A 13643-nucleotide genomic window follows, 5' to 3' on the forward strand; every position below is an offset into this window, starting at 1 on the left:
CACTAAATCATTAGTACTGCAAGAAACTCGTATTCTCACAAAATGGCATTTTTTCTGAGGCAATACCACAGGCGCAAGGGCACCGAATAAAAAGTGTGAAAACATGTACCTGTTTGTATCCATAAGCCAAGATGCTAAAGAGCTATCCACAATCAACAAAGGAAACCTAAGGAAACGGTAAACAAACAATAGCTCTTCGGAAACTAATACATGAGTATAGGGTTAGATTCCCGGAACCTTTCAGCGAATAGTAACGGAGAAGTGCCTAGGCAAAAAACATTACTGACACACATACGATGCGTGCTATATGCACAATGAAAAAAAAAAAAAAAACATGCCGATGGATATCGGTAAGGTTGCAGGTAAGGTTGCACAGCAAATGTGAAAGCATCAGCTGGTGGTAACCCAACTACATCACATGGAAGCGTGTTCCATTCTGCTATGATTCAAGGAATGCCCAAGACCTCTGCAGCAATCTCAATAATGTAACCCTGCATTGTGCCAGTCATTCCATCATCATCAGCAGCAGCCTGTTTATGTCCACTGCAGCACGGTCTCTCCCAGCTATCTCCAGTTATGTTTGTCTCAGAACAGCTGGCCCGATGTTGTGCCTGCAGATTTCCTCCTTTCATTGCACCCTCTAATTTTCTGCCAGCCTCATCCACTTCTCTTGGCAGCCATTCTGTAACTATAATAGAGCATTGCTTATCTACCGCACATATTACGCAGCCTGCCTGGCTCCATTTTTCTTTCTAAATGTCACATAGAATACCAGCTCCCTCTGTTTACTCTCTAATCCACGCCACTGTCTACCTGTCAAAGTTAGTATGTTTAACATTTTTCATTCCACTGCTTGTTGAGCGGTCCTTAACATCTTCTGAAGCTTCTTCCTTAATCTAAATATTTCTGCCCCACATGTTAGTAAAGGTAGAATGCAATGATCGAACACTTTTCAAGGTAAGCCCTTGAGTGCCCCCTTAATGCCAGCAGAGCAGCAGGGTACTTGCCCTTTCAAAGCAGTAGGGCATGGCGAGTATGCTGACCCCTATGATGCTGTTGCCCAGGTTGATGGTGTTCTTCAGGGATGAAGACCACGCCATGTCTGAGGCCGTCATCCACCCGCCGACCTAATGCTGCATGCACCAAGAAATGGGACAGAAAAGCAATGCTTCTAAACCAGGCAAATTCACACAATCGTCAGCAGTTTTTAACAAGGTGACATTATGGCATTCATGCCGACAATAGGACAGCTACTCAGCTTTAGGTCCGTTACTCCAGCTGTTATTCTCCAATCATGGCCAATATACTGTATGTTACCCAGGCTCTTTTCATTTGTATTGATCTCTGGGGCAATAACGAGACTAGCAAACAGCTTGACATTTTTTGTGTAATCAAACTGTTACAATTATTTAAGCCTTCGTAATTAATTCTTACTGGCAGTCGACTATATGTCCACTGCAGGACAAAGGACTTTCTCAATGACCTCCAAATTCCTGCCTAGCATCTGCGCAAACTGAATCCAATGCCTGCAAATGCGATTAAAACTTCATCACACTGCCAAATTACCTGCAATCTCCGACTGTATTTCTCCTTTCTTTTTTATACATTCAGTGACTCCAACTGACCGCTCATTATGCACTGTACACATAACATCACCTACCTGCTCCACTCACAGATTATCTTAACATGAACATGAATTAAACCTGTTTTATATCTTATCTATATAATCAAACCTGGTAAATAGCACCAAATAGCACAGCCAAATAGCACTGCCTCTGACCTCGGACTATCTAAACCTGTTTTATATCTTCCCTCCTCTTAAGCATCACACCGAACATTTTCCATTACGCTGTTTGTTCTGTAGTCCAGTGTCATGGCTCATGTTGGCTCATGTTGAGCATTTGCAATGTTTTCCCTGCATTTTAAGTGGCACGAGTGTGAAGCAGTAATATGACAGGCTTTATAGACGAATACTATGTGGATGTACAAACGTCAAGCGCAGTGCCAACTAATCTGACCACATTTTCAGTGACATGATAGCTCATCATTTTTTTGGCTACACTACCACCACTTCAATGCTGGTATATGCAGGGGTGGTATTCTCAAGCGGTCACTTTCGCAGATGCGATCACGCGATTTCACTTTTGCGAGATTTCAGTTCTGCTCAGGTCATGCAGCTGAGACCCAGCAACATATTTTGCTCGGGCCGGCACAAAGACTTAACACAGCATTGTTTTACATCGAACTGACATAATGGCGTTCCGAGATGCTCCCATCGCAGTTCGGCATTCTCATTGCAAGCACTTTTAACTTTGTACTACCCATTTCCTCCACTCCACAAGCCTTCAATGATTTCCAGCAGGTGTTTGCTTTGTGGAAAACAGGCGTCTGGAAGGTTTGAAGTTAAAAAAGTTGGTCTTGTAATCAACCACACCTTTGTTTGCACTGCCACCATGTGCTCTTCACAAATATGGTAGGTGGTTTGAAAAAAGCCACAAACTGCATAGATCGTTTCTTGCAAGAGAGCCTACAAGTATGGCAAATCGGTTGTGTGGAAGTCCGCAAGTTAGAGGAAGTATCATGAAAGGAAAACCTTTTCATCCACTTAGACTAGCATGATGCTACAAAGGAAACCAATACAAGTGTCTGAGAAGGGAAGCTTCGCGGCTCAAGATAAACCCTCATCCGGGGATCAAAAATGGCACTATCGTCTTTTTTGGGGCGGTCACTCAACCATCCGAGCTAACTTTGAGACTAGCAGATCGCAAAGCGGGAGTGAATTAAACAACTCAGAATGCAGGGACACTGAATATGAAAAATCAGTTCTGCAAGAAATCCATATGGTAGAGGAAGGTTCATGGACCGCTACCTAAAAATTAAAAAGAAAAAAAAGTTTGTGAAAGGTTTTATAGAAGATTTCTGTGAAAGTATTCCTTAAAGTTTTGCATTGCCTTGCCAATAATATTTACTTCACAGTGAGCTTGGCGCCAAATTTTCCACAATATTTCATGCTTTGAAACCCTATCCCTTCCTCCTGACCCCTTTACCACATTACAGTGCATAAGCCAATTCTAAATTGTGTGAGAGGAGAGTATTGGAAGATTCAAACTATCAGGTGGGAGAAGTGTAGGTGGCAACCAAGGCTGTTGATGCTCTATTGCAATTTTCTTGCAGCTTTGCTGACTAATGGGTGGACAATTTTCTTTGGCAATGAAGACGAAAGCTACAAGGGTGGAGCTTCTGCATCTGTTACTGCACCTAGTAGTCTGACAACGTTCATGTCATGAGTGACCGGACTAACCACACACAGCGAAAAAGGTGTGAAGGTGCATGCAAAGACAATGACTCCAGTCATCAAAACAAAATTGAGAGCATTTATTAAATGAGAAAAAGGAAAGGAACTGGGGCACATGACGCGCAAGAGAAGAGTAAGAAAAAGAAGATGAAGGCTGCCGAGCTGCGCATTGCTGACATGGACGAGGAACAGGGCAGACTTATCTCCAGCTGTGCTCTGGTGATGGGAAGGAGCAGCTTTAGGCACCCAGACTGGAAAGGGGGCTGCCTGGAGATGGTTGTCAGCAGATCCAGTTCCCAAGTCCCGACTACATTGCCGTGGCATTGCTCCACGGGCCTGGCCTACCCCTGCATTTCTGTCATTGGCCACTGTCCAATGCCATGGAAGTAACCGCCTGGCCACATCAGCGGCAGAACACCCAACTGGACCACATCCTGTGCCACGCTAGTCTTGGCAAAGACCCACAATTCTGTCACTTGCAACAGAGCTCAACACCTATACCAGGTCAGAACCACGGAGGCCAATGTCCGCCATGACTGGTGATGGTCAAGAACATTCGATTTCTAAAGTATACTTGTTTAGTCGAACTGAGGAACAGTATAAGTTAAGGTCTAGTTTGTTTTGCATGTACTATATAGCTAGTTTAGGATGTTGGACGTCATTGATTGTTTCTTGAGATTAATGTTTTTTCATTAGTTTTCACCATATGAAAAAAACATTGCAGTTTCATACTAAAAGTATGAAACTCTGCAACTACTATGTTTAGGCACAGTTCCTGCATGCCTGGTTTGCTTGTGTAGCTTACCCTTCACTGCCGCATAAAAATGTCCACGAGTTTAGGCACCCCCCCCCCCCCCCCAGCTGTTCCTAGAATGGTAAAATTCGTGAAAATTGGCAAGCCTGCCAGGATTTGCCTTTCCTGCCCTGTCATGGATTTTGGCTATGTAGAAATTCATTGGGACAACAGTCCAAACATAGTGATGCAGTTGGGGTTTTCCAAGGATGAAACAAATGATTAAAATTTTTTGAGTGACAGAAAGAAATCACTCAAAAGGTATGCGAGGCAGAATGTGCCGAAGTCCAGGAAGTGCACACTAAGGAAAACGAAAACCTAGAACTTAATCTGCAATTGGCACAAGCCACAGAGTATTGCCGCGATGATGACAGTGCGGCGTCGGTGTCCTCTGGCTAGCACTCTCCTGAAGACAACAAGATATGTCTGTGAAAGCTAATGGTGCCATTTGATGAAAAACGCGACAACTTGGTTGCATATTTGCATGGCTCCGAAATCATACCTCTTGGACAAGGCTGGGACAGGAGTAAGTGAACCACAGCCCTAAGTCTTTGCCTGGTGGGCTAGGCACCGAGTGTTTTCAGTAGAGTGACGACCTACGCCTCCCTGGATTATGACATGGTTAAGACGATACCATTACGAAAATTCAGACTTACAGAGGAAGATTTCCGTGAGAGATTCCCAAACTGCAAGCCAGAAGATGCAGACAGGAAAGGAATTTGCATGCCATCTGTCAAATGATTCTGATCGCTGGATGGAAAGTTTAAATATGGCTAAGACATATGAGTTTGAGATTGCATGGTTAGTGAGCAATTCTTTGCTGTAATCCTATTCTAGGCATGTTCCTAAGGGAGAGGACGACGAGCTCCCTCAACGATGTAGCGTAACATACTGATAAATTTTAGGGGGCACAGGGGTTAAGGAACCGAGGAAATATTAAGGAGGACTTAGCCAAAGGGAGCACCGGGAGGTGTTTTCAGTCAAGGTAGCCCGTATTTAGGTCTCCATGCTGTATTATACTGGTTACCTATTGTCAGGATGTGCAGAAATAAAGCAATGTATGAATTAAAATCTGTGCACGTCCGCACCAACAATGATGCAGTAAGCTATTAGCCACAATAAAATTCTAAGTGAGAAGGTTGAGGCAAGTCAAAAGAAACCTAAAATGATGTGGGTGACAAAATTACGGCAATGAAACATTAGGTGGGGTGTAGGCTTCGGCATTGCCAGGGGAAAAGGCTCAGACCCCCCCTTCCCCAGAGAACTCTGGAGAGGGCTCGTGCCCCGGAGCCCCCTTAGTTGGCACCTATGTGAGATACTATGAGCGCAAGACAGTGTACGGATGCCTAGACACCAGGAGACAAGGCTCTAGTCCTCCTTCCCAGCAATAGCAACAAGCTACTCATGCAGTGGAAGAGACCTTTTCTTGTAACTCAAAAGAAAAATGATGCTGATTATGAATTCCTCCTACTGAATCACTTTAGGTGTTTCACGTAAACATGTTAAAAAAGAGTACTAAGACAGCCAAAAGAAGATTCCACCATAGCCTGCGTGGTCATGACAGATAAAACTGATGCGGCAGAAATGCCCGCATACAACTCCGAAGAGAACACGGGTGTAGAAATTTGTGACAGTTTGACAGCGGTTTCTCGAGTAATTGAACCACCGTAGCTTTGTAGTTACGATTGTACCACTATGACCAAAATGTGGAAAAGCAAAATGAAAGAAATTAAATTAAAAATCAAAAGTGAGCAGTCTATTTTATCTTACTTCAATACGAGTGCTACAGAAAACAATATGCCCATGTTTTCTGTTTCCCTACTTCAGAAAAGTATGAAACTCTGCAACTACTATGTTTAGGCACAGTTCCTGCATGCCTGGTTTGCTTGTGTAGCTTACCCTTCACTGCCGCATAAAAATGTCCACGAGTTTAGGCACCCCCCCCCCCCCCCCCTGCTTTCCTTCTTACTCCCTGCCCACCTGGCCACTTCATACAAAGCACAAATGCAGTACACATATTGTCCACAGACTTTTGTTCTTAAATACAGTTGGGGAAATGAATGTATCACACTGTCACAATTTATTTTGTTAAGTCCACATACCCAATTTATTTTTCACATCTCAAAATAAGCTAACATGCATGAGATGGTAACAAGACAAGTCTCAAATAAATCAGAGATGAAGGTCCGACTAAAAACAATACTCTTGTCATTGTCACTTCGAGATGCCTTGTCGCATTTATGTTGCTTTTCCTTAAAATCTTTGACTGGCTTCATCCCTTTGTTTCACTTGTATGAGCATCGAAGAACTTTCACGAAATGGGCTTGCCCTTAATCAGGTACTTTACAACAAACGTTTACACCCTTGAGTGCCTCTTTGTCCCACAACAACAATCGTTTGCTTTCTTGAAAATTCTACTTTCCTGTCCAGAACGCCTTGTTACGGTGATAATGTGCATGATGTTTGTGGGCGCACAAGGTAGGAAAGGCATGCAAGATGGGTGATTATTATTGTTTGGGGAGAAGGTAAGCCTCCAAGGGTTCAAACATTTCTTATAATGCATAACAACAGAAGTGGACCAATAGGTTTCATGCACCATCAGCTGTCTGAGCCCTTCTTATTTTATGCAGCTGCTTTTGTCGTCAAATCATGTCAAGCGTTGCGTGCGTTTTTCCAAGTATAAAATTTCTCAAAACTATTTTCAAATTTGCCGAAAATTCTGTTACTATGCAAGGCGCTCCCAAATTTTTCAGACTTACAGAAAACTGGCTATGATATTTATTTATTTATCTACCAAGGCGCCCAGAGCACCTTCAACAGGCACTACTACCCTGAGAAGATTCAATGAGAAATTAACAGACATAACACAGGTGTCATGCACATTACAACAAGATGAAGTAAGCACCTGGCAAGGAGACGTGGCACTGCACATCCTTTTGTGCTCATGTGTTTGAGCATATGCAACACCATGTGCTTGCTTCGTCACAGGTTAAAAGAATATTCTTCGGCACACACTCAAAGATTCCAGAACGAAAAATTGGCCAAGTTGGTAATAATTCACAGTAATGGGCAGCACAAATGATGTTGACAAAGAAAGCACTAGACAGGTTGAGCGCTTATCCGACAAAATTTGTCTATGCCTCTAAATGTGTTAACGTGTTTCACAACTTGCAGCCTTGGAGTTAAACTTGTAAGATTCACTTTTCTGACAAAAACTTGCAGTGAACTTCTGTTAGAAAGCCTGCAGATTATTAAAGCTGGTAAGACCTCTCTTGGCCGATCTCTACATATCCATGATAATGCTTTTCTCTTTCTCACAGAAGGATATGCCAGATACAGTGTGTTACACTGGCAAACAAAAGCAGTCACTGCATTTCCTCTCCTGCCTTTGCATACATCCTCGACCAAAGTCCTGATGTGGGTACTCTATTCTTATTGTTTACACGATGGTGGGTAAGATGACAATCATTGGGATGATGGCTTCTATGCCAAAAGTTGTGTAACTTATGCATTGTACAATTCATTCAGACTCGAGAGAAGTCAGATTTCGCTTGAAATGAAATAGCCCTATGCATAAATAACAAAATCATCTACAGACACCATTCACTGTGCAACATGTAGTTACAGAGCAAACGAGCAAGTTGCAACACTGTATGGGAGTGATGAACAAAGAATTGGCTATTCTCCAACCCTTCCCTCCAAAGCGGACTCTCCTAATAAACATTGTTATATCGTGCATATTACTCTGTACGACAGCAATGGAGACATTACCCATTCTCTAGGTTTATTCCATCCTCTTTTTTCTCCCTCTTCTGTGGCTCCAAGCATGCGCCTTCTGATGGCGCTGCAGTAGGCAGTGATGCCTTATATAACATATCCCTTGAAAAAAAAAAAATGGTTGTCCATTACTACCGGATGTAGTCCTGCAGCTTCTTTGGTGTCTTCTTGTAGAGGGCGCTTCTCCTCACGCATGCTTCACATCTTGGCAAATTAAATTAAGCTTGTTGCGTGCGCCCTGCAGCAGGTGGTTCAGGGTTCAGGGGTGCATAATCTGCGCTTGATGTGTCAGGTTGTGACGGATGGCTTACAGCCGCACTAGTTGAATGACCGGATGCCGGTGACCAGTTCATGACAGCAGTGGTACCTAATTTCATTCTGCTGATAGCTTCACGGTGAACGGCCGTTAATTTGGAAGCATTCCACACCCGCCTATATTCCAAGAGGTAAGAGGCGGGTCCGCGCTCTCCAATAATTTTCTTGGGCACCGAAAACTGTGAAGATAGCTTCCCATGAACTGCAGGTAATTTAACCTGCACGTAGTCACCAACAATGAAGTTTGGTTCCTTGGCACCGTGTTTTTCATCGGTGTAGCGCTTCAACGTCATTTGCTTGATCTTGATGCGCTCTCTCAACTGCTGTAGGGCCTTTGAAGGGTCAGTGCTGAAACATTTGTCAGGCAATCCAACAACGTCAAGTCTGATTCGGAGTTGGCGTCCATGAAGAAGAACAGTGGGTGCAACACCAGTAGTCGCATGAGGCGTACAGTGATATGTTTGCAGGTAATCAAACATCGCTGTTCTTAGATCACGGCGTTCTAACAGGGCTAACTGAATATAGGACTTTAATACCCTGTTAAATCTTTCCACCAAACCATTAGCTTGCGGGTAATACACAGACGAGTTGTAATGCGTGATTCCGCGCTCTGTAAAAAAATCTTCAAAATTCGCTGAAGAAAATTGTGGTCCATGATCGGATACGATACCACGTGGATATCCTTCTCTTGCGAAAAGTTCAAGTAGGAATTTTCTCACTGTGGACGTGGTCGCATCGCACACGAAAGTCAACTCTGGCCACTTGCTGTAATAATCAATAAGTGTAATGGCAAATCGGCAGTTAGCTCAAGCTTGCGCGAAAGGCCCCACAATGTCGATAGCAACTTTTTCCCAGGCTTTCTCGGGAAGAGCGACGGGTTGCATTGGAGCTGCAGATGTACATGCTGATTTGTCACATGACTGGCAGGCTTGACATGTGCGTACAAGTTCTTCAATGTGATTATCTATAACTCCCTAAGACGAGCTTTGGTACGACTAATTCCTGGGTGTGACTCATAAGCCAGATCCATAAGACGGCGGGTCTAAGTTGAAGGCACGACAATCCTGTCACCCTGGCAAAGAATGTCGCTAACAACAGAGAGTTCAGATCGCACGTGAAAGTAAGGCAGCAGCTCTCTCAACAAGGATTTCTTGTCAGGCCAAGAAGTAGTGTTACACTGCTTAAATTGAAAGATAGCCTGATCAGTGGCACTTGCTTGTTGAAGCTCTTGCATGGTAACTACTGAGGACAAGAGACAAATTCTTCTTCGGGCGCATCACGGCTGAAACTCTGTACGGGCAGCCAGGAGAGTGCGTCAGCCACGACGTTTTCGCTACCCTTCCTGTATTTTATGATGTGGTTGCAGCACAGCAACCGTAATGACCAGCGCGCAATCCTTAACGGACGGTGACCTGTGCCTTTCATTGAGAGGAGCCTAACCAAAGCAGCGTGGTCTGTCCGCAAGATGAAAGGTTGGCCCCACAGGTAAACGTGCCAGTGCTCGCAAGCCCAGACGCAGGCAAGGGCCTCACGTTCACCGATGGAGTACTTCAGTTCATGCAGTTGAAGAGTGCATGAGGCGAACGCGACAGTTTGCAGTGATGTTCTGTTATCCTGCTGCAGTACAGCACCTAATCCATATCCCGAGGCATCAGGTAACTGAGGATCAAAAAGGTGAAGAACTTCGCAAGATGTTATCAACGTTTTCAGCTGCTCCAAGCCGGTTTGGGCTGCCGCAGTCCAAGCAAAAGGCGCATTTCCTCGAAGCAAAACACGCATTGGCTCCACATCAGAAAAATGCGGGATGAACTTGGAGTAAAAGCCTGCAAGTCCCAGCAGCGAGCGAAGTTCATTGATATTTGTAGGTGACGGTGCCTTGGTTATCACCTCGATAAATGACATCAGTGGGAATAAACCTTTGGCGCTGACAACATGGCCTAGGAAAGTCAACTCTGCGACGTCAAAAACATCTATAATTGAGCCTGAGGCCAGCGTCAGAGAGCCGTTTCAAAACAGTGCGCAAATTGACCAAATGATCTGCTCTGGAGCATCCGTACACGATTATGTCGTCAATGTAAAACAAGAAACATTTGCATCCTCGGAGGATCATATGCATCATCTTCTGAAACGCTGATGGTGCGAATGCTAGTCCGAAGCAAACCCTCTTAAAGTGAAATAGTCCGTCGTGCGTTATAAACGTCGTAAGATCACGACTCTCCGGACTTAGTGGTAAGTGATGGTATGCAGAAGCTAAATCTAGCTTGGAGAATTGCTGTGCACCAGCCAAGCTGTTCAAAAGTTCCTCAGTTTGTGGCAGGGGAAAACTGTCCACTACTATAGCTTTGTTTGGCTCTCGTAGGTCTACGCACATGCAAATCGAGCCATCCTTTTTTCTGGCTACGACAATTGGTGAGACCCCCTCTGAAGAATCAATGCGCTCGATGATGTCCTGAGCTTCTAATTTTTGTACTTCTGCCGAGACTTGCTCATGAATGACGAGTGGTAGTCGTCTCAGTTTGCTGGCCACTGGTTGAACAGATGCGCGAACTCTGACCTATGAGTGAAACCTTTGACAGTTCCTAGCTGCTTTTCAAACAAGTGCTCGAACTTGGAATGTAATTCAGGAGGGAGCACAGGAGTTCCTTGCGTCATTAGCAGACACCTGAGAGGTGATCCTTGAATCTTCATATCCAGAGCTGCGATACCATCTAAACCAAGAATGGTTGTTCCTCCCAGCACAACGTACAGAAGGACAGAAGTGCATCGGCCATGAAATGAAACTGGAGCAATGAAACATCCTTTTATAGGAATTGCTGACTTAGAATAATCGAGGAGCTGGACGGATGTTGATGTCAGAGGAAATACAGTTTTGAAATGGCGTCGGTAAAGTTCTTTGGCTAGGATTGAAACCGATGATCCACTGTCAATCAGAAACGACACGGAAATTCCTTAAATTTCCAACACTGCATAAGTTCCCTTTTTACGGCTCCAGATGTGACAAATACTTATGTGATCGTCCGTGTCAGTTGTATCTGCGTCATCTTCCATGACATGCTGAATTTTTTTTTTCTGACTTTCGGGAAGACTTGCACGCCTTTTTCAGATGGCCAGTCTTTCCACATCTGCAACACTGATGTGTCTTAGCTTTGCAGTGAGGGCTATTCGCAAGATGGTCCAAAGAGCCACAATGATAACATTCTTGCTCTTTGAAAGCTCGACGACTTTCGTTTGGCGTCTTACAGTACGTGCCACAGTGCTTCTCTCTCATATTTGACGTGTTTGTGTTTTTAACTGATACACTTGTGCTTCATGTTGTGCAAGTTCTCTCGCTTCTCTAGTCGCCTCTGATCACACGGTCTCGCAATGGTAAGGGCCCAAGAAGCGTAAGAGACTCTTCCAGTAAAAGACGTTCACGCAAGTATTCGCTAGTAGTTTTTTCTATAAGCTGGTCGCGCATCATGTCATCCGCAAGTCACCAAAGCTGCACGCTCCTACAAAACCTCGTAGCGCAATGACATAATCGACCGCAGTCTCCCCTGGGGCTTGTGCACGTCGACGGAAAACAGTGACGCGCTGTGGTGACATTGACAGAGCTCTTGTAGTGAGCTTCAAGCGTTGCAACAGCGCAGTCGAACTCATCTGAGGCAGGAGTCGTCAACATCCCTCCGGTGACGCTCGAAGCCAAAAAGCCCGATGTGACGCTCGAAGCCCGATGTGAGAGTCGGGAAGATACGTTGTCCTTCCAAGCCCAAGCAGTTGAGCAGAATCGCCTTCCGACGCATGGCAGGTAGGTCGGAGGCGCCCGACGCCACCATGTAGTTCTTGAACGTTTGAATCTATTGCTCCCATGGGATGACTGGGTCTCCAGGTGACGACAGGTACAGGGGTGGCGGTTGTAGCCTCGAAATACTCATCGTAGAGGATGATATGCAGCAATCGACGGCACAGATGAAGGGCAGGCCGGTAGCACATGGGTTGTTAAATCTTCGTCGCCAATTATGTTATATTGTGCATATATTGTGCAATAGTACGACAGCAATGGAGACATTACTCATTCTCTGCATTTATTCCATCCTCTTTTTCCTCTCTCTTCGGCGGCTCCAAGCACGCGCCTTCTAATGGTGCTGCGGTAGGCAGCGACGCCTTATACAACAAACATGACCACAAACGAATTCTCCACACTACACATTTGTCAACACGTGAAGCAACATACAACCCGTCTTCAAAAGCGCACCTAGGCACGGTCAGTTGCGTCAACGAACACACACACACACTAAAAGTAGCAATTATTTGTGAGCGCCTCGGGCCCGAACGCACAGGAGCAGAGCTAAGAACACGTCACAAACAAAAATGACCACGTCGCTCATCGCTAGTGAAGAAATTAAGAATTTACGCGCCTGTGCGCGCCTTCCGTCGAAACCTCTGCGGTCAGCGCTGACGCCACAATCAGTGGTGTCACAAAAAGGAAGAAGAACCTGCATTGTCCGGTTTGCTTGCAGACGAGGCTATTACTAGGCCGTTCGCAACAGGTTGCGTCAAAGGCGGATGACCAGCGACTGCTTTCCGGGGGTGGGGGGTTCGTCATAATTACAAGCGAGCCACAGGACGCGAAGGCAAGGAGCAGGCCTGCGCTAAACGCTGTGACGCACAGCGCGAGTCAACTGCCCAAATGGCGACGGTTGGAATGAGGGAAGTCCGCGTGTTCTGTTGTCATTTCACGCTGCAGTAAGTTTCGAGAGCTCTGCGCGTTGGCACCCAAGCGAAATCCCAAGTGATCGTCGATTGCGAGCCACGTATATAAACTTGTGCATTCTCTGTCACTTCACGTAATAGGTGACAGGGCCGACGCACACATTGTAGTACGCGTGACACATCGTTCGTTACTTTTACGCTTCACTGCAAATGCCGAGCGAATGCACTCACCCGATGCGACGACGGCGGCAGTGAACGGCTTCGAGTCCCAGCGGCCTCGCACTTCACCAGGCCATTGTAATCGGGTAGCCGGCGGACGATGCAGACAGTCAAAGCGACAGCAAGCGCTGCCGCGTGTCGACCACGTAGCATTTCATCGTGTACACAGATGAGCACCTCAGCAATGACGTTTATGACGAGTAGCGCAGATGACGTTCAGAGCACAACGCAACAGGACCTTCGAAGTAGTGCAGGCAAGCTCAGCCCATCTCAGACGTTCGGCTCGCGGCAAGCTGTTTATGCGCGTAGTACGTGACAGCGCCGATGCGAGGCAGTAATAGCGGTAGCGGTAGTGTCAAATTTCATCATCATCGTTGGTTCATTTCTTTTTTTTAATCATGAAAGCTGTTAAGAGTGCCAACACCCGTAGTTTCTTCCCAGCAAAGCCTGAGTTTGCCTATCCTTCTATTCTAGAAGAGAGCCGCGACAGCTGAAACTTCTTCCAGCTCACGTCCTTTTGGTCAATTATTGCAAATGCTAGGGGTCTAGGGT

The 13643-nt window shown here is 45.4% G+C and overlaps 1 protein-coding gene across 2 annotated transcripts in view; it reads right to left on the reverse strand.

Annotated features, from left to right (window-relative positions):
- Window positions 1-13388, reverse strand: part of LOC126526340 (uncharacterized) — a 104442-nt gene extending 91054 nt beyond the window's left edge. The window contains exons 1-2 of one of the 2 annotated variants that reach the window (XM_050174240.3): window positions 13104-13388; window positions 1008-1133 (exon numbers count right to left, since the gene is read on the reverse strand). In XM_050174240.3, the coding sequence (XP_050030197.2) occupies window positions 1008-1115 (108 nt within the window). In that variant the 5' untranslated portion in view covers window positions 1116-1133; window positions 13104-13388. The remainder of the gene's footprint in view (window positions 1-1007; window positions 1134-13103) is intronic. The other variant, XM_050174242.3, reaches the window with a different exon arrangement.
- Between the last annotated feature and the right edge of the window lie 255 nt (window positions 13389-13643).

This window comes from Dermacentor andersoni, chromosome 8, assembly GCF_023375885.2.
Source record: "Dermacentor andersoni chromosome 8, qqDerAnde1_hic_scaffold, whole genome shotgun sequence".
Taxonomy (NCBI): Eukaryota; Metazoa; Arthropoda; class Arachnida; order Ixodida; family Ixodidae; genus Dermacentor; species Dermacentor andersoni.